The sequence below is a fragment of the Typopeltis vanoorti genome, chromosome 11 (assembly GCF_054136105.1).
Source record: "Typopeltis vanoorti isolate ZY-2024b chromosome 11, IOZ_Tvanoo_1.0, whole genome shotgun sequence".
In the NCBI taxonomy this organism is placed as follows: Eukaryota; Metazoa; Arthropoda; class Arachnida; order Uropygi; family Thelyphonidae; genus Typopeltis; species Typopeltis vanoorti.
Window position 1 is genome coordinate 15,933,797 of NC_143559.1, and position 22,342 is coordinate 15,956,138.

Here is a 22,342-nt window from a genome sequence, read left to right on the forward strand (position 1 = left end):
TTGGTATATTATTGGAGCTTTATTAGCGTGGTTAGTGTTACTAAAGTGTTTTATAACATAATCTATGTCGGGAAGTCGCCGCTAGATGAATTCGCAATGTGTAGTGTTCGTGCAAGCTCCAGATAAGATAAGTATCATTTTCAGTTATCGATACAAATTACTTAATATTGTGTAGTTATGTTTTGTTTGCCTTGCGTATTTTAGTGCGCCTGTTTTCGGTGTGTTATAACGTATAATTTGACAAAACACGTTGCAAATAAATATGGCACCTGTGCGAAGGAAAATGCCGGCCAGTAATGATGGTTCGCCATCGTTATCAAAGAACAGTAGCATAAAAGAAATGAGTCAGTGTATTAGCTGTGAAATGTACGCTTTGCGGAGTGCGGTCGGAGTGTGGTTAGATGATAATAAAGGATTGAATGTGTGTAGAAAATGTAGGGAGAATGAGGAATTGAAGTGTATTTCGGATCGTGAGCGTGATATTTTTGTCAACCTTCAGAATGAAGGAAATAGGGATATGACAAGAAACGGCAAGGTTGTACATGAAAATTGTGAGAGTGTGAATGATAGTATAAATGGTTTCTCAGAGAATAAAAAAGATGAGATAGATGCATTGAGTGAGATTGCGTTGTTGAATAGTGCGATAGAAAGAGCAAAACAGCAGCTAGAGTGCATGAACAAAAGTAGACTGAATGAACCAACCAATAATAAAAGGTATGACAGGAAAAATAGACGTATGAATGTGAACATGAACAAAATGAACGATAGTGCTGTATGGAGACTCGTTAGTACGAGGTGTGTTAGTAGAGGATTTGACAAAATCGTACCAACCTGGTGCGACCATAAAGGACATAACTGAGTCTATTAGAGAGCAAAAGGAAAGGGTGAAAGAAATGATTGTTGTGGCAGGTACGAATGATTTGAAAGGAGATAAAATGGAAATGATAGAAGACCTGAATGAATTGTTTGAGGTAGCAAAAGAAAAGAGTGAGAGAGTTAGAATGATTAGTCTTTTGCCACGGTATGACAGTGAAATGTTTAAAAGGAGGGCCATAATTGCGAATGACTTTATGCGTGGGTTATGTATGATGAGTGGTGTGGAATTTGTGGATGTGTGGAGTGAGTTTGATGGGCGAAAGGATCTATATAAGATGGATGGCTTGCATTTGAATGGTTACGGTGTAAGAAGACTTGAGAAAGTGTTGCTGAATGTAGTGGATGTGCAAATTCAGGGAAACTAGATTTGTTAGGGGGGGGGGGAGTAGATATACAGTCCTTATGGAGGCAGTTGAATGTAAGAATGAATATAATATGCCAGAGCAAATAAGGACAACAAATCTGAGTGGGATAGTTAATATAAGGCATCAAGGTAGAGTTGAGGCTAATGGGGGTCTTAAATTCATGTACACTAATACTAGGAGTATTAGGAACAAGAAGGAAGAGTTTTTGGCCATGGTTGGCACATCCAGACCACAGGTTATAGGTATTAGTGAAACATGGCTGACTGTAGATGATATAACTAGTGGGATTGAATGTGATGGGTATAGTGTGTTCAGGAATGACAGAGAGAATAAAATGGGGGGAGGAGTATTGTTGATGATAGCTGATGAGCTCCAGCCAAGGAGAATAGAAGTTGAATTGCAGGATAGAGAAAAGAGCACATTTGAGGCCATTTGGTGTGAGATTGTGGCTAGCAGAACTAAATATACAATTGGGTGCTGCTATAGACCAGGTGATGGAAAAGATGGTGGTGACATTATGCACAAGCAAATAGAAGAAATGGGTGGAAGGAGGGTGATTATTATGGGAGATTTCAACTATGGTCGCATTGATTGGAGTGAGGAGAGGACACACGGGAGGAAGGAACTGAATTTTATGCGGTTATTAAGGGATAACTATCTGAGACAGCATGTAATGGAAAATACTAGGGGTCAGAGAGTGCTTGACCTAGTAATTACATCTGAGGATTTGGCTGTAACAAATATGACCACATTGCCACCAATCGGTGAGAGTGATCATAGGGTCTTAACTTGGGAGGTGGCTAAAGGTGTAGAATTTTCAATTAAGACAGGGTACATGTGGAATTATCGGGCTGGAAAGTATGACAAGCTTAGGAGTTTGATTGGTTCAGTGCCATGGCATGTACAACTGCAAGGACTAGAAGTTGATAGTGCATGGGAGGTAGTTAAGAAGTGCTTGCATGAAGCAATGGCTGACTGTATACCTAGAGTCTGAATAATAAATCAAGTAGGGGTTAAATGGATGAATAACACCATTAAGCTTGAGCTGCAAAAAAAGAAACAACTATGGAGGGAATTTAAGGAGAAGGGTGACCGGCAGGCACATGAACGGTATAAAGCGCAGGCCAGAAGGGTGACGAGTGTGGTAAGAAAAGCAAAAAAGGATTACGAAAGAACATTGGCCATGCAGGCTAAAGAGAATCCTAAACAGTTTTTTAGATATGTAGCAAGTAAAAGGAAAAATGTACATGGCAGAGTGATTTTAAAGAATGCCGATGGTAGGGAGGTAACTGAATCAGTTGAGATAGTTGAGTTACTGAGTGAGCACTTTGCAAAAGTATATCATCCAGGTGGTGACATTGCAGAAACGAATAAACCAGTAGATTATACGGGAATTGTGGTTAATGAAGTAGAGGTGAGTAGTCTATTGCATAACCTCAATGTCATTACATCTGTGGGATTGGATGGTATACCAGCTCTTGTTGTACGAGAAGCAGCTAAAGAATTGTCAGTACCCTTGACCATTTTGTTTAATTTGAGTCTCGGGTCTGGGTTAGTTCCGAGCGGGTGAAAAGAGGGGAAAATAGTTCCACTGCATAAAGGTGGTTCCAAGACTGCTGTTGTAAATTACCGACCGATTAGCATATCAGGAATCATTGTCAAGGTCTTAGAGAAATTAGTCAAGAAAAGAATACAGGATGGGATAGATGAAAATGGGATATTGTATGGGGGACAACATGGTTTTGTGAAGGGTAGATCATGCCTCAGTAACTTGCTCACGTTTTATAACACAGTGACGGCTGAACTGGATACGGGTAATGGGTTTACAGTGATACTACTGGACCTTGCCAAGGCCTTTGATAGGATACCACATGGAACCCTAATCAGTAAACTAGAGCAGATGGGTATAGATATAGGGTTGGTGAGATGGATAGGAGGGTGGTTGATGGAGAGATATCAAAGAGTGGTTTATTCAGGAGTGGAGTCTAAAAGACATCTTGTGACTAGTGGAGTGCCACAGGGCTCTGTTCTTGGACCACTGCTTTTCAATTTGTTCATCAATGATATTGGAAAGGATCTGAGAGGAAGTGTTCACTTGTTTGCTGATGATGCAAAGTTGGGTAGAGCAATTGTGAGTGCACAGGATGTCAAAATTTTACAGGATGATTTGGATAGTTTGGAGGACTGGGCTAGGAAAAATGGATGTCAATTTAATGTGGCAAAGTGTAAGGTTATGCACTTTGGGGTGAAAAGAATAGCAGCAGTATATCGCATTGGTGGAACCATACTCCAGGAGATTGATGAGGCCAGGGATTTGGGAGTGTTGGTGGATAGGGAGTTGAAGTTTAGGGGGCACATTGCAAAAGTAACTAAAACAGCTCACCAAATCACTTGGCTTCTGAAAAATACTTTAACATGCAGAGACGAACAAGTTGTTGTTCCTCTGTCTCGAGCCTTGATAAGACCCCATCTGGACTTCTGTGCCCTGCTATGGGCACCAGGGTTTCTTCGTGATGGGGAGGAAGTGGAGAGGGTCCAGAGACGAGTGACCAAGATGATAGCAGGTCTGTGGAATGAACCTTATGAGAATAGGTTGAAGATTTGTGGGTTGCAGAAATTGGACGATAGGCGAAGGAGGGGTGATATGATTGAGACATTCAAATTACTGAAGGGTTTTTATAAGATTGATCTAGAAGATATTTTTGAAAATATGACTGGTGGTGGGAGGACTAGGGGCCATGCATGGAAGCTGGGCAAGAGCGTGGTTGACAAGGGTGTTAGAGCTAGGTTCTTTACTTGGAGAGTGGTAAATGAGTGGAATAAGCTTCCAGAGTCTGTTGTGGGGGCTACGACCGTGAATGAGTTCAAGGCAAGGTATGATAGATACTGTGTGAATGTTGAATAGTTGTTCTTGACATGATGTTAGGGCCTCCCTCGATGAGTCTGTCGACTCCTTGGAGTTTCCCGGAACAATAATAATAATAATAATAATAAGGATGCCTGTGTAGCTCGGTGGATGTGGCGTTTGCACATCACCGCGCTAGGCCGCACGAAGGAAGTCTTGGTTTCGAGTCTAGTCGGCGACTAGAGGAAATTTTTCTAAGCCTTTTTTCGACCGGTTCCCGAGTTTGTCGATCTCTGGCACGGGCAAGCAGGTTTTTCCTCCCGGAAACTCGGGTTTTTCGTCCTGTAAACTCAAGAAAATCGACCGTAGAACCCACATTATTTCAGACATTAAATATATTGTGTTAGGGTTAGAGACCACGAGATGGCGGCACATTTGAGCCGTCTCTCTTCACTGCGTACCGCTTAATTAGTGATAGCCTTGGGCCATATGTCTCTGATTGGGTACCAGTGGAGATTGAACTGCCCACTCAGTCTCCAAAAGTTAGATAGGGCTAAATGGCCTCGCCTACTCCCGTATATACGGGAATAAAAAGGCGTTAGCTGATTTTTTTTTTTTTTTATAATAATAACTGGGCAACTCGTAGAGGCTAATGACTTCACATCACTTGCCTTAGTATTCCATAATGCAAAGCACATATCCTTACGGACATATATAATGCTGTGCATTATAGGAAGGGTCACTACATAGACGGGTTTCGACTTTTGAGATCTCAAACTGGGTCTGGTTCCCACTGATGAGACTTCAATAAAGGTCAAAAGCAGTCTAGGTAGTGACCCTTCCCATAATGCATAGCATTATACATGTCCATAAGGATATGTGCTTTGCATTATGGGATACTAAGACAAGTGATGTGAAGTCATTAGCATCTACATATGAGTTGCCTAGTTGTGAAGTTACTTCACCTGCAAACTTTGTTTGTTTACACTTGGATAAAGGATTAAATGAAGAATATAATTTCTTGGCATCTTTAATTTATAGTATAACCAAGTGGAAAAATTTTCAAAATAAATTATAAAGATGATTAAGTACTGCTGTCTGTTGCTTTCAACTGGGTCTTTTTTTTAAAAATAACTGTTGTAAATTTATTCATTAAATAATATACAGTGGTTACGCATGTGTATGAGAGAGAGACACTTAACAACCACATTTAAAAGTTACAAAAATAAGAACCAAAATCTTAAAAAAACAACTGCAGTAATATATAATTTGATATATTCAGGAAATCACAAAACTGATGCAAAGGGACTTGAGGGTGATTGTGGACAGGATGTTGAAGTTTAGAGGGCATAATTGCTAAGGTAGTGCAAGCAGTACATCAGATTACATGGTTGTTGAAGAACACACTAACAAGCAAAGATAGGGAAGTTATTTTCCCTATAAGGCCACATCTAAACTACTGTGGGCAGCTCTAGATACCCAGATTCCACGGTGATGAATTGGTGGAGAGGATCCAGAAGCAAGTGACAAAGATTGTTGCAAGTCTATGAAATGTTCCCCAAGAGAATAGACTGGCAGTCTGTGTGTTTCAAAAACTAATTGGTAGACAAAAAGAGGAGACAATGTAAGAAAGGGGATTTATAGGATTGAAACTGAAGACTTTTTCAGTACATTGCAGGAAGGGAAAGATTAAGGGATCATCCATAGAAATTGTATAAGAGTGTGGTTAGGACTAGACTTTGTTTGGAGGTGGTGAGTGGGTAGAATGGAATGCTGAAGGTGGTTATGAGTGCTTCGTCAGTGAATGAGTTATAAGTATTGTCTGAATAATGGATCTCCCATGAGTCTTCCGACTCCATGGAGACTTGTTTAATAATAATAATTGCATTATATTTTTAAACAAACAAAAAAAAAAAAAATTCCACTGCTAATTTTTAAACCACAAACTATTTAATATGGGCTGTGTCATAATAAATTCTGAGGTTAGAGAATTGAGACTTGCAAAAAAATTATTAGCAAATCCTAATGCCATTTCATTAAATTTAAGCTCCCCCCCCCATCTGTTATTACTGATTTGTTTTCCACAGAACAAGATCAAAAGAACTCTAAATAATTTTTCTCTGACTGTTCTTCCTTTTAAGCTTCAATTTTAGTCATTATCAATTAAAGATCTAAAAGGTATTAATGTTCTTAAAACTAACCAGTTTTGCATAATCAAAGTGTTCATCACAGTTTTTTTCTCTGTTTAGGATTCTAGTCTTATGTGATAGCTGCAATTTTTTATTTTTATTTTTTTTTTCAGATAGAGGGCACCAAAATCAGGACTCTAGTCTTTGTGTTGCTGCTACAATTTTGTTTAACTAATTCGTTGATTACACCATGTTGTTATAGTCTCGCGTATTGTGACAAACTGTGTTTTTGTGCTCTGAAGATGCTGGTTATAACATCAGCGAAATATCAGCAATAAGTTAATAAATTAATTATTTACTTATTTTTCTGTGTTCTAATATATATCATTAATAAATAAACAACACATTCATTCAGGAGTCAACATACATTGTCAGTCACCTCTATTTATTTGAAATAGGGGTATTAAAAATGTCACATATATATAATATAATTTTTTTTAATCTCATCCACACACAAAAGGCCACAGGACCTATGATACATTAGTGCCGTGTGTAGGCAAGAGGAATAGAAGGAAGGAGGAATCTGTTCACATTTTGCTTGAACAGATGAGAGTTGTAATCTTTGGGGAAGGCAGAGTGGGGGAAATCATTCCAAAGGACAGAAATAGATGGAATGAAATAGAAGGCAGCCAAGTTGGTTCAATGAGTTTCGAGATGGACTGTAAAAGGGTGTTGGTTGGCAGTGGCTTGTTTTAATGATTTTGAAGGAGAGTGGAGGAATAATAGTGGTCAATTCAATAGAGGAATAGAGAGTTCATGAAAGTATCGTAGAAAAGGCACAAGGCAGAAACTAAACATCTATGAGAGTAGGATCATTCATTAGCCAGACTGCTCTCTTCTAGATAGAATCAGGCAATTTTAGAGATGATTTTGTTGCACCACCCCAAATATGGGAGCAATATTCCATGTCTGGGTGGATTTGGGCTTTGTATAGAGTTAGCAGTTGTGAAGAAGTGTGTGAAAAACTTGGTGTACTTTTTGTGTGAAAAAGTACACCAAGTTTTTTGGCAGCTGCAGAAGCTATAGTTGAAATGCAGTTGTGCCAGAAAAGATCAGAGGTGTAGGTCAGTCCAAGAAGAGAAATCTGATCATGTTTGGGTATCTCGGTATTACTGAAGTAAGGGGGGGGGGAGATGCAAGCAGACAGCACTAAGTTTTGGTGGCATTCAAGTTTACAAGGAATAGAAGTCATGGAGGTCCTCCCAGTTGGTATCTTTGTAGTGTCAAAAGAACGAGACTGTGAATTGGTGGGTGAAGGATGAAGTGGCAAAACAGACTTGTATGGGGTTGTGGTCCAAGTTTTTAAGAGGAGAACTGCCAAATTGAAGGGGCTGTCTGGTATTCTGGTAGGAAAATTGATGATTTGATAGGTCACTGCTGATGGCGAACACCTCAGCATCCCTACCTGCTTGATCAGTGTAACTGGAGAATGGGAGCCAATATGAGTTGTGGACATTGAAGTCTCCAAGAAGAATGATCTCACTATTGGGATATTTAGACTGCAGAAAGTCAAGCTTTAGAGAGAGAAAGTTGAAGAGGTCAGAGTGGTTGACAGAGTCTGGAGAGCGATAGAGGGAGCATAGAAAAGTGCAGGTTTATTTGGTACAAACATTTTGAGCGAAAGCAAATCAAACAATGGGGATTCAAGGATTTACAGTCTCTGGCATGGTATGTCAGTTCTGATGAATGCACAAGTGCCACCCTTATGGCAGAAAGTACTGTGTAATGTGTAGTTGAGGTATACAGTGACTGTTAAGGTTGCCAGTTGGGATTTTGAAAGGAATAGTAGTTCTGGTTTAGATGACTGTAGATGGTGGTGGCATACACCATGTTATATTGCAGTTTAGGTCATGGATGTTGGTGAAGTGTATGTGGAACCTTTTTTTCTTGATAAGAATTTAGTGTTGGTAGGTTGTTTGGTTGTAATTCTGTTGATTAGATTTTTGCATTTGAGTTTTATAAGCCTTATATTTATTGCTGTAAGAAGGATATTACACGTTGGTTAGAAATAAAAAGCAAAATTTGACTAATAGACACAAGACAAAGGGAATTTAAGCTGATTAAGCTGAAAGCATTAGGTCATGCTTTAGAAGCCAACTTGCATTTTATAACAAAGTGATGAATGTGTTACACAGGGAAGACATATATATAATGATATTTTTTGGACATTGCGAAGGCATTTGATCGTGCCATATGTTAAGTTGATGTACAAGATGGATAAGTATGGTGGGGCAATGTCCTTGAAAAGAAAACTTTTCCTTTTCTTTCTTTTATGATGCCTACCCATGAATGATTGTAAACTGAGAGTACATTAGTACTATGGTTGGATTAAATTTTTTTTTTAATTTTATTATTTATGATATTTATTTTTTTTACATAGTTCAGAAATGCTGTTCTCGAGACCAAACATGGAAGTTTTTCAAGCCACATCTGGTAACCAATAAATGATTATCTCAATGGGAGATGAATTCTTCTCATACCTAAAGTCATTCACAAACCATTCATATCCATGTATGATTTGAATCTGCAACCTGTTGGTTGGAGAGCAGATATGCTAACTGCTCTGCCAAACTAGGCCAGCAAAACCTAGGTGGATAAGATTTTAGATCTGGGGGTGATGGTCAATGGTGGCCTGAAGTTGTTCAGAGGGCATTATTGCAAATGCTACAAAGGGTACATAGCACATCACTTTTGCTGTAAGGAGAACAAGGAGGCGGTTGTGCCACTGTACATAAACCATTGGTCAGAACACATACACATTATTATGCTCAAATTATGGTACCTAGTTTTCACTGTTATATGAAGAGGGATTATACATAGAATGAAGGATAAGAGAGGGAGAATGAGAGGCCATTCGTGGAAGTTGTGTAAAGATGTGGTAAAGAAGGCAAGCAAAAAGAAGATTTTTTACATGAAGAGTGATAGGTTAGTGGAATGTGTTGCTAGACTATGTTGTGAATGCTAAGAGCATGAATGAGTTCAAGGTTCAATATAAGATATGCTGCTTGCTAAGTGAGACCACTTATGATTACTTTGACTCCATGGAACATGAGTATACATAATGTGTTTGTTAAATAATAACAGATTTTTTTTGGTTTAATAGGCATGCTATAAACAGAACTAGGCAAAACAGTATATTGCTTTAACTGCTAGAGCATGTACTTTCCAATGAGCATGTGTGTGTTGTGACAGTGCAATTAGTTCTGCATAAACACTAAGTGCCTCATGTCAAAAATCAGACAATGGAATGAGCAGTGATGAAATTTTAACTGGATACATCTGCTTCAAACATTTAATGATCTTCCAATGGTCTATGGGAATAAATGACTGCTTATCACATGCGCAAGTTTCTAAGTGGTTCACATGATTTTGAGATGGTAGAGATCCATTAGAAGACAATCCAAGAGATCAGACCAATGCAATGTCTGAACAGGTGAGATGAGTGAGAAGAGAACAGTACCAAACAAACTGGCTGTTGCAGGATAACACTGAGCCTGCATTATGCATTAAATGCAAACAGTTTCTCAATTCCAAATCCACCATAGTGGTTAAGCACCTGCTTATTCAGCAGATTTGGAAATTCCAGACTTTTTTTGTTTCCAAATTTGCAAACAAAATTCAAAGAATGCCAATTTGATTCAGTCGAGGTCATCTAAAAGTATGCGAATGCTGAGCATAATGCTATACCTTTAGAAGCCTACCAAGCTGTATGAATGGTGTAAACATTGAGTTAAGGTTTAATTATTATATATTGAAACAAGTGATTCATCTGCCTATAGGTGCTCTTTATTTTCATAAGAATTTTCTCTCATTATTTAACAAACACACAATGCAATTAAAAGCCATTAGAAATTAGTCAAAACATTAAACAAAAAGTATTAAAGACAGTCTTCCAACCAATTTTAACTTATAAATCCGAGAGCATGGCTGGAAATAAAGTAGTTATCCAGTGAAGACAATAGATGAGATCTGAAAAAATTATCAGTGAACTGATGGTATATTAACTGCAGAACCATGTTAAAAATGATATAAAAAAGGGCCTTGACATCATTATAGCATTCAAGAATGCATAAACAGAGCTTATCTAAGATATAAAAAGGATCAAGATTAGAGATATAAAATTAAGATTATTTTGAAAAAAAAAAAAAAGTTACAGATAGAAGGCTAAGAATAATAATGTAGACTTAATTATAGGTATTATCATAATATCCTAAATACTCTGTGAAAGTATATACTCTCCATCACAGAAAATGAAGAGTGAACTCCTCATAGTTGTTACCTGTAAAGTTACTTAAAATTAAATGGATTCAGAGAAAAAAAAAATGTAGGTCTATGATAGGAAATTATCAGATGAAAGCACTTATGAAGTTCAATAAATCTTATTGAAATGAACACAAATAATTAAAATCTTGTTAAGAGATTTGAATTTATTTAATAATTTGCACTTGTTGGATCTCATCTTCTACAACATACACCTTATCAGTTGTAGGAAAGAAAACTTTGCTTTTTCTTTTTTTTAGAAACAAAAATAAAATCCTGGATTCATATTTTTAGACAAGGAATAAAATGTTACTGCTGTGATGCAGACAGCCTTTATAGAGAGAGATTAAGTTCAGGATCTAAATAATTGGCTACTGTTTGCAGACACTTCCAAATATAACCTTAAAATCAGTTTTGTTGGCATAAATCATAAGAAGTCTTTCACACCTCACAGACAGCATGCAGATTTTAAGTTTTCAAGTTTAAGAACCTTACTCATTTTCAGTCAGCAAATATCAAAGACTAAGAAGATTTCTAAAATTATGTACAAGTTGATTAATGTAATAAGGTACAAGGATGGACCTTGAAATATTTGTAGCAATTTAATAAAGTAACTGTATTATTACCACATGCAGAGTATCTGATGATTACCTTTCAGATAAGCAACATATCTTTTGATAGTTAAATACTCAAAAAATCTTTAATTTGGAAAACAGACTTATAGAAGTTATGCAATGCAGTTAGAACTGTGTAATACTAATACTCCATTATGAATATTATTTTTATAAGTAAACTCCTCTTATGCAGGTATGCAGCAGAGGAATGGCAAACCAGTTGCATTAATTGTCTAAAATCCTCAAAGATGAATCGGCCAATAAATAGAGGTAGAAATAATGCTACCACGTATGGAGGAGCACACACACCTAACTCAAGCCCACAGAGTAGGCGAGAAGACAGCTAAGTATAACACAAACTGTATATATAATTTTCAACCATCAATATTAGAACGTTATACAAACCTGGCAAATTAAAACTGATAGAGCGCTTGAACTTTTTAAATGGGAATAGTGGAAAATAGACCCACAGACAGCTGAGGGAGAAATCAACATAAAAAATGCAAGCATATTTTACTCAGGAAGGAAAGATAACCATCACAGAAAAGGTATAGCAAGCACTAATCATTAAAAAAATGGCTCCTAAACTCAATAGTTGATGTAAGACCAGTTTCCTCTAGAATTATCTCAGTAAGATTCAAAGCAAAAAAAAAAGAGGAACATATAAAAATAATAGAAGTTTATGTCCCAGACCAATCACATGAAGAGGAGGAATAGAGTCAATTCCTTGAACAATTGCAAGAAATCAGCCAGACAAGTGCAGAGATATTGTGATTATTATGGGAGATTTTAATTCAAAGATTGGTCATTACTCTGAAGATAAAGCAGAAGTAATCGGAAAATTTGGTCACAGAGAGATGAATGAGAGAGGAGAGGACCTGATGATTAATTTTTGCAAAATAAATCAACTGTTAATCACAAATACCTTATTCTACCACAGGCCACAACACAAACACACCTGGACATCACCAAACAATGAAATCAAAAACTTTATAGACTGTATAATCGTTAATAAAAAATGGAAACATTCGTTCCAAATTGTCAAAACATTAAAAAAGATTGATATGAATACAGACCATCAGCCAAACTAAAAATCTGTCTCAAATGAAAGAGAATAAATTACCAAAAACAAAAGAAGATAGACATCTCAAAACTCAAAGATAGCTTGACCAGTTCTAACTATCAGAGGACATTGAAAGAAAAATTAAATAATCTTGCTTTAGGTATGGTTTTGGAGTCTTGGAAAAAACGTAAAGAAACAGCAACAAAGCAACTAGGCTACCAGACAAGAGCAAATAAAGATTGGCTTACACCAGAGATTTTGGACTTATGAGAGAGAAAAAGAATATCCAAAACTAACTTTTCAAAAGAAGATAATGAAGAAAATATAATATTATACGAAAATTTGAAAAAAAAAAAAGACTCCAAGACCATTTCTGAAATAGTTAGAGATAGGTAGAACATACTCACCCAACCCAGTTTCAGCATTGCAAAAGGATGGAACTAAAACAAGCAGCAGCGAAACAATAAAAGAAATATGGACTAATCATTTTAAAAAGGCATTCACAGCTGAAAAAAATATAGATGGAGATGCCTTCAACTGAGAAGAAACTTCTGACACAAAAGATATCCTAAATGAAGAAATACATAGAGCAAACAAACGAAAAAGCACCAGGCATAGACAATATTTAAAAAGATTCTTTCTTTTAGGGTTACACGGTGATCGGCACTCATATTTGTAGATTTAGGGACTCAAAAACACACGTGTTGAACAGATTATTTTATTAATTACAAATAAAATAAAACTTGACGTTTCGACCTCTATATCTAGGTCATCATCGGAAGAATACAACTGTATACAGAACCAAGCTACATGCTCATGCTTTCTATACCAGTAAACTAAATCTACATAGTTAATAACTCTTTTTTCTAGCCTGACCGCTAGTGATAGAAAAGAAAAACAAATGAATAAATAAAGAAAAAATAAAAAATAAATATATATATATATATATATATATTATAAATAGATAAATGCAACTACAATAAACTGTTAGAGTCCTCATGTATTAATATTCTGGATAGTTACAAAATGATTTCTTTCAGTTGCTATTGAATGTTCTAAACACTTCACCAAGTCACCAGGTTGTCTTCTTGTAGTGGGAATTTTTCTAATGCTAGTTTAGGATGTTATACAGGTTGTAGATGGGTCCTCCACATTCTTGAAATGGTGAGGCCATCATTTTTGTTGAGATTTGGGTTGTGTTTGAGCATTTCACAAGACTCTTTAAATTTTCTCTCAAACCAGGTTTTGGTGCGGTGTAGGGACTTGGTATTTTTCCAGTCAATTCTATGGTATGTTTGGAGTGCATGGTCAGAAAGGCCTGTTTTACCGAGGTGGAGGTATTTAATGTGTCGTTTGTGTTCGTCTTGTCTGATTGGGATAGTTATCGTTATATAGTTAATCAGACAAGACGAACACAAACGACACATTAAATACCTCTACCTCGGTAAAACAGGCCTTTCTGACCATGCACTCCAAACATACCATAGAATTGACTGGAAAAATACCAAGTCCCTACACCGCACCAAAACCTGGTTTGAGAGAAAATTTAAAGAGTCTTGTGAAATGCTCAAACACAACCCAAATCTCAACAAAAATGATGGCCTCACCATTTCAAGAATGTGGAGGACCCATCTACAACCTGTATAACATCCTAAACTAGTATTAGAAAAATTCCCACTACAAGAAGACAACCTGGTGACTTGGTGAAGTGTTTAGAACATTCAATAGCAACTGAAGGAAATCATTTTGTAACTATCCAGAATATGAGGACTCTAACAGTTTATTGTAGTTGCATTTATCTATTTATAATATATATATATATATATTTTTTTTTATTTTTTATTTTTTCTTTATTTATTCATTTGTTTTTCTTTTCTATCACTAGCGGTCAGGCTAGAAAAAAGAGTTATTAACTACGTAGATTTAGTTTACTGGTATAGAAAGCATGAGCATGTAGCTTGGTTCTGTATACAGTTGTATTCTTCCGATGATGACCTCGATATAGAGGTCGAAACGTCAAGTTTTATTTTATTTGTAATTAATAAAATAATCTGTTCAACACGTGTGTTTTTGAGTCCCTAAATCTACAAATATGAATATTCAAAAAGAACTTATGGAAAAAGGGAAAGAAAGCATAATAAATTACCTAAGGAAACTGTTCAACAAAATTACTAAAGGTAGGAAATTTACCAACAATATGGAGAAGACGTCAGATCATACCCATCCACAAAAAAGGAGATGTCAAATCTTGCACTAATTATAGACCTATTACCTCTAAGCCACTGCTATAAAATATTTATCAGGATTCTCCAAAACAGAGTTAAATATTCCTATGAAGAACAGGAAGATGGAAGAAGAACAAATGGGATTTAGAAATAGGAGAAGCACAATAAATGCAATTTTCATATTAAACAGTCTAGTAGATCTTATGAGAGACAAAAATAAAAAAACTCTACTGCTGTTTTATTGCCTTCAAACAAGCTTTTGACTCAATAAACAGAAGCAAACTCAATAAAATTCTAGAAAACAGAGTTCGACAAATATACCTATTAAATTGTATCAAGAATTACTATTCAGAAACATAGGCATTAGTGAAATACAAAAACATAGAAACAGATCAAATAGCAATTAAAAAAGGATTTATGCAAGGCTGCCCATTGTCACCATATTTAACCTGTACCTAAAAGAAGTAGTAGAAGAAGAACTACAGATGTGTGAAGGCATAACTGTAAATGAAAGAAATATAACACATTTAAAGTATGCTGATGACATAATAATAACTACAGACAGCGAAAAAAAAATAGAAAATATCCTGACCAAGCTGCAAACAAGTAACAAATATGATATGAAAATCTATTTTAGTAAAACAAAACTAATGGTAATAGGAAGAAAAAGAAAAGCAATGCAATTAAAATTGGAAACAATAATATAAAACAAGTAAAGAAATTCAATTACTTAGGCTCAATGATCACTGAAGATCTAGACTATTTTGAAACCATAAAAACATAGAATCAGTAATGGGTGGATAACAATGAGCAGACTACAAAAAATATGGAACAATAAAAGATTAAGCAAAGAACTCAAACTAAAGATATATAAAACAATCATAATTCCCACAGTACTCTATGGCTCAGAATACTGAGCAATTAGATAGCAATTAAAATACTGGATCTTAAGAAAAATAGAAATGGATAAACTCGATGCTTTTGAAATGAAAGGTCTGAAGAAAAATCAATAGAACAAGCTGGACAGAAAGAAAAACAAATGAAAAAGTCAGAGAAGAACTTAACTTTAAAGAAACAATAATTACAGCACTAAAAAAGAGCCAACCAAGCTGGTTTGGACATGTTTCAAGAATGAACCCAGAAAAACTACCAAACATAAATGGTAGAATTGAAGGCAGCTCAGTAGAGGAAGATCAAGAAAGAAAAGGATTACATTCATTAAAGAAAGCACCCACTTAAACTCCATAATAGAACTACATAAAAAAAAAAACAGCAGACAAAGAAATATCAAAAATTTAACTTTGAGGAATTCAACCCACCATGAGATCTGAGTTATCATATGCATTATGCCTCAGAATGTGAGAGCAGTAACTAGCTTTGTTTGACTGCATGCACGTTGTTTAATCTGATGGTCTTTTCATACTGTTATATGTACTACTCTTGAAAAGTTCACAAAAATCTGTTGTGGGTAATTATTCTTTCTAGTTTTTTCATCGTTTTTTTTTTTTACCACTGATGATGTAAGCCCGACAACAGCAAAATAGGTTAGATTTTATTGCTATTTTAGTAAAACTAGCTATCATTAATAAACATGGTCTATACCAGACAAGAAGTCAAATGAACATAAACTCTCACTTTGTCTGACTTCAAACTTTATCCATAGTTTTTCTGATGATAACACTCTCCATTCCTCCTACTCATATGACAAGCCTTGCATCGCTCATTACAAGCTTCAATATCTTTTATAACCAGTAGTATTCTAAAAACTTATCATACAATCCTTCAATAGAGTGATGACAACCAGTCACTTTCAATGCTTCATTAAGACAATTTTGACTTTTTTTTTTTTTTTTTTGTTGCAAAAAAAGATTGCAGTACCACTTTTCTTTCCTTAAAAAAAAACAAAAGCAATCAATACACAATCTCTCTTCTTGGACCACCTCGTATCCTTTTCTGAACAAAGACATTTCATCCTTGATTTTCAAAAAAAAAAAAAAATGTGGCATCTTTCATTGCTCATGATGTTATTTTTCACCTGTTTAGCCACTAACTTTAGGATGGTTGCCCTCACATTTAGGATGATGCACCAACTACCTCTCTACAAATTCTTGATGGTGAAAAAGAGCCCATTTTAGCTAACTGATGATCCCCCCCACCTCTCTCTCTCTCTTCAGCTACTTTCTTCACAGCATTCACAGTTACAGATGTCAGTTCTGCAGAACACTGCCCATGGAATTATCTGTAGAAAAGGCACAATACTGAACTGGCATCTGTAATTCCTACCATGTCTGCTAAACCTACAACAGCACAATAATAACTGGCCAACATCCATTACAATTCAAGTGCTAACCAGTGAAACCTGCTACTCCCATTCATCTTTCAGAATCCCATTTATATCTGTTCACTGGAACAGTTACATGAATTATTCCTCAAAGACTTTTGAAGAGTTACTTTGGGGCAACTCTTCAAAAAGAATTTTAACAGATTCTTTCTGTCTTGACTCCTACTCCTACACGTGACATCACTATGCTATAGGTTCTGCAATCTCTTGCAAAATAGTGTGTATGTAGGACAGTTTCTGAACTATATGCAACTGGTTAGAGGCATCATTAAGGAAATATGAACCAGTATAATTAGGTTCATGATGTCTCATTACATATCATAGCTTATGAATTGATAAGTAAGAATGGCATGGAATTTGTTTAAGTAAATGAGTTTTTTTTTTTAATAGAATGGAAGGCTGAAATATTATTATTATATGACACCTCCAGGGAGTCCAAAGACTCAGAGGGAGGGCACCTACTCCACAATTCTCGGTCTCCACCACTCAATCCACCAACTACGACTAACTGCATCTACACCAATGCCATCTACCACCAACCACCACCACCACTAGTATTTTCACAGACAATAATAAACATCCATGCCCATGGTGGGATTCAAACCCACAGCCTTTTGACTGGAGAGCAGATAAGCTAACCACTCAGCCAACCAGACCAGATTTATAAAAGAGCTAGCTATATATAGAAACGTAATGAAGCATAACCAGTGTGAATGATATGAAATGTGAAAGCAGACATTTAGGCTTACTCACAAGAATACATCCAATGTATTAATGTAATTTCGAACCAAAGGTGATTACAGTACTACAGAAAAAGTTGGATAAAGTGCTGTCTTATCTTATATGAAAGCATTCTATTCCTGTTCACTGTGGATGGACCTTATTAAAATTTAAAAATATTTTCAAATTATGTAATAATTCACCACTTCCATTTACCTGATCTTTATTGATTGTGGTCTGACAATTCCTTGAAACTCTCTTTTTGAGAAAAACTAATGATTATTTTTTTTATTATTATTACCCAAGACCCCATGGAGTCAAAGGTCCTTTTTATCATACACACAGCTCATCATACCATGCTTTAAACGCACTCAATGCAGACACCACACTCTCAGGCAATGCATTCCAAACATTCACAACTCTGCATAAAAAAAAACCTGCTTCTTACTCCCCTACTCAAACTCTTTTTATACATTTTCCAGGAATGACCTCTGGTTCTCCCCCTGATTTCCCACTGTTTTCTGTGGAACCTCTCCAACATTGATCCTATAACAACCCCTTACTGACTTGTAGGTCTCTATCATGTCTCCCTTCTTCCTCCTGTCCGTCAGACTCTGCAAATTGCATCTTCTCAATCTTTCCTCATATTCCACATTCCAGAGCTTACAAACTACCTTAGTCAGTTGCCTCTGGACCCTTTCCAACATCTCAACCGTCTGAAAACCAGGTGACCAAATCTGGGCACAATAGTCAATGCATGGCCTAATCAAAGCCTTATACAATGGAACAAGAATCTCCCTACTTCTACAAGTCAGTGTCCTTCGCATCATTCCCAGAATTATTATTATTATATCACACTTCCAGTGAGTCCAAAGACTCATTGAGGGAAGGCATCAACTCTACAACTCACTACTCCACCAACCTTCATCATCTAACACCAACGTCATCTACAGCCGATTGTCTGGAAAGCACCACTAGTGCTTTCACAGACAATCACAAAAATCCATGCCCACGGCGGGATTCGAACCTGCAGCCTTTTGGCTTGAGAGCAAATACGCTAACTACTCGGCCAACCAGGCCGGCAAAAAAACAGGTCTCACCAAGACTTGAACTCGGATCACTGGATTCAGAGTCCAGAGTGCTAACCATTACACCATGAGACCAATCAAGTGGTTAGAATCATTTGTGTTGTCTTTGCAATTTTAGCTATGTGTCCCCTAAATTTCAGATCCTTATCCATTATCACCCCCCAGATCTCTTATTTTCTCCACCTCCGACAATATATCCTCAACCAAGCATAAATTGTGCATCCCATCTTTGTTTTCCAAATTTTAAAACCTTACATCTGTAAAATTCCATGTACTCTCAGGCTGGAATTAAGTAAATGAGGTAGTAAGGCATTAAGAGAAGACAGGTTAGCCATTGCTAATAATTGCTACCAAAAAAAATTATGAATATTAAAATATCAATACTAGCAAGTAACACAACATTACTGGTAACATTATAAGAGTACATAACTTACACAAACTGCTACTTAAAAATAATTATAAAACCATCAATAATGACCAACTGAGAAGTATGCTGGGTTCTATGCTAACATATCAGTTGTTGGATGGGAAGAATATTGACAGTGCCTCTGAAGTGTCCCTAGAGTTTGAATAAATAGGATAGGAGTGAAATGGATGTGTAATCTAATTAGCATGAGATTAGTAAGAAAAAGATAATGTGGAAGGAACAGTGTTTGAATGAGGATGGTGGTTATGAAAATTATAAGCAGCAGGCCACAGCTGTTGTATGCAAAGCTAAGTCTCATTATGAAAAGAAAATCTTTGCAAGTTAAAGACAATCCCAAAGAATTCTATCATTATGGTGCAATTAAAAGAAAGAATGAATATGAAAAAATAGTCACTGAACACAGATTTTATGTGGGCCACAGATGCAGAAGAGATTGTTCAAATAATAAGTAGCTGTTTTGCTAAAAGCTATCAGCCTGATATATGCAGATTTGCACTCACTGCTACCTCTTTACTGGATGAAAAAACTCTTATATGAGTAGGAAGTACTAGAATTCAGCAATAAGTGCATGAGATATCAACATTTGATGCTAAAAGGATGTTCAGATGAGCTGGCTGTTACTTTGACCAGCCTAAATATTTTGAATCTCAGAACAGGGAAGATTCCACATGAGTGAAAAGAACGTATGGTAATCCCACTGCATAAGGGCAGTGCATAGACTGACATAGCCAACTACTGACCTATCAGTATCTCTGGAGTAGTGGTGAAGATTTTGGAAAAGTTGGTCAGGGCTCACATACAGAAATGGATTGATGGAGAAACTATATTTTGCAATAATCAACATGGGTTTACTAAGGGAAGGTCATGTTTGAGCAACTTGCTCACATTCTATAATAATGTTACCGTTGATTTAGACAAAGGAAATGGATATACCATAGCATAAATTGGAAAATATGTGACTGGATTATAAAATATTGGCATACATAAGAAGATATCTGACATAACAAAAAGCAGTACATGGGGAGTTACTATGGGGGGAAGTGAGTTTGCAAGATTTCTGCAAGGTCACCAGTGTTGTAGCACAAGGATTAGTCCTTGGTCCATCAATATTCAATCTGTACCTTACTGATATTTGGAAGGATTTGACAGGTGACATACAGCTATTTGTTGATGATGTTGATTGCCAAAGATAGGTAGGGTAATCAGGAATGCTGATATGCAATACTTGCAGAATGATTTGAATAGGCTATAATTGTGGGAATATACAGTTCAATGTCAGTAAATGTAAAGTCATGCACTTTTGCATGATTAGATATCCAATGTCGTATTATATTGGTGGGATTATGGTAGAAGAAACTATCAGGCTAGGGATTTTGGAGTGTTAGTAGATAGGAAGTTGAAGTTCAGGGGCCATATAGCAAAGATTGCAAATACAACTCGGAGGATAACTGCAATTATAAAATGAACCTTGATGTATCGAGTTAAGTCATTTTTCCTCTTTACAAGGTCTTGATAAGATCTCACATGGATTTCTGTGGTGGTTCTGATATAGTGGAGAGAATGCAAAGGAGAATGTTTAAAATGATATCAGGTTTGTGGAATATTGATTATGAAAACAGAGTTTGTAGATTGCAAACACCAGCTAACATGTAAAAGAGGGGAGTGATATAATGAATAAGACTTAAATACTTCTGAAAGGATCATAAAGGATTTCAGTAAATGGAATTTTTCAATTCAAGAAGGAAGGAGGGAGAGAGCTAGATTTTTCTCTCACAGAGTGATGTATGATTGGAATTGATTGCCAATGAAACACTGGCAGTGAATGAATTCAAGAACAGGTATAAATAGCAGCTGTAGATAGTATGTGGCAGATAGTATTATTATTAATAATAATATAATCAAATATAAATATAAATCAAATCAAATATATTTTGATAATTATATAATAATTATCAAAATATTTATTGCTTTTTTGAAAACAAAATCACATTTACCTGTTCTTTATCTTTTATTTTTCTCCATGGTAACTGTCCATTAACAAATTCTACTAACATATAGAATAAAGACCAAAGATCATCATGTCGACCCATTTCCTGCAAAAAAAATGTCTCACAAAAATAATTTATCCAATAAGATATTTATTGCATATTTTAACCTAGTGAGAAGAGTACAATTTGAAAATGTGCTATTTTATAACTTCACATAACAGAAAATTATATATTCTTAACCATCATATATGGAGTTACTTGTTTTCATATAATTTTATAGGAGCAAGAGAGTGAGAAAGATGTGTTACTATTTTCTGATATTGCAGCATTTTTTTTTCATGTATTCATCACATCAACAGATACAGTCGGGTCTCTTTTTATGCGGTAGATACGTTCCACAGAAAACGCATATAAAAAATTGCACAAAAAAGGCCTAACTTACGTTGAAAAATTAGGGATACGTTCCATAATTTTCTAAAACCACATAAAATGGAAGCAATAAATTAAAATGAACCTAAAATCTCAAAAAAGTTAATGAAAATTCAGGAAAATAAGAATGCCTAAGTTTGTTTTAAAGCTTCATTCATTTAATTTTACTGAAGAGTAACAATTTTTTTTTTTTTTTACATTTCTCATCAGAATTATCATTGCTATTAGAAAATATTCGGCGACGCTTGCAAACTAGTGCAAAATCACATTCATCACCAGAAGAGATAGTCAGCGCATCAGATCTGGATGGTAAAAGCAATGGTTCTTCACAAACAGAATTAGCTTCACCCTCATTCTGTGCTCATTTTTTAATTCCGACAACGTAATCGGTGATTAAACTTTGCGATGATGATTTCCCTAATTTTTTATACAGCTCGTGATATCCAGATATACAGTTCTCCAGCTCACGTTGGAATTTAAAGGCTCGTTCAGAATTTGTGTCATTAACAAGAAAATGATTTTCCAATTTATTGCACAGTTCAAGATCTTCTCGAATTATATTTTCAGTGAGGAAGACAGGTTTTTCTTCCGCTTCACTATTGTTTTCTGGATCTTCGACAATATCTAAAGTTAATCAATATCCAATAATATCATCGTCACTTAAGGCATTACCCACAAGCAATTCGTCTACAATTCGCCAAATGTATCTAAACCTTCTCCACCAATTTTATGTGCCAATGTAATGATTTCAGCTGATAATATAGATGTTTGCATGGTTGCAATGTTTGCAACACATCCAAGCCAAGCTGCATTCCAGCAGGCATTTAAAGTTTGTGGTCATATTTCAGCGATAGCAGATGCAACATGACTTAAGCAGTCCAAAATAGAAAATTTTTTTCCAAACGTCAGTTA

General features: G+C 35.9%; 1 protein-coding gene and 1 non-coding gene across 8 annotated transcripts in view; both read right to left on the bottom strand.

Moving 5' to 3' along the window:
* The window catches only part of LOC150101326 (tau-tubulin kinase homolog Asator-like), a 324,567-nt gene that overhangs the window by 78,808 nt on the left and 223,417 nt on the right, over positions 1–22,342 (bottom strand). For all 7 annotated transcript variants that reach the window (XM_090400432.1, XM_090400438.1, XM_090400431.1 and 4 more), the window contains one exon: positions 21,008–21,106. In XM_090400432.1, coding sequence (XP_090256558.1) covers positions 21,008–21,106 — 99 coding nt within the window. The remainder of the gene's footprint in view (positions 1–21,007; positions 21,107–22,342) is intronic.
* TRNAQ-CUG (transfer RNA glutamine (anticodon CUG)) lies at positions 18,590–18,661 on the bottom strand. The gene has a single exon. It is a non-coding gene; the product is annotated as a tRNA-Gln (tRNA).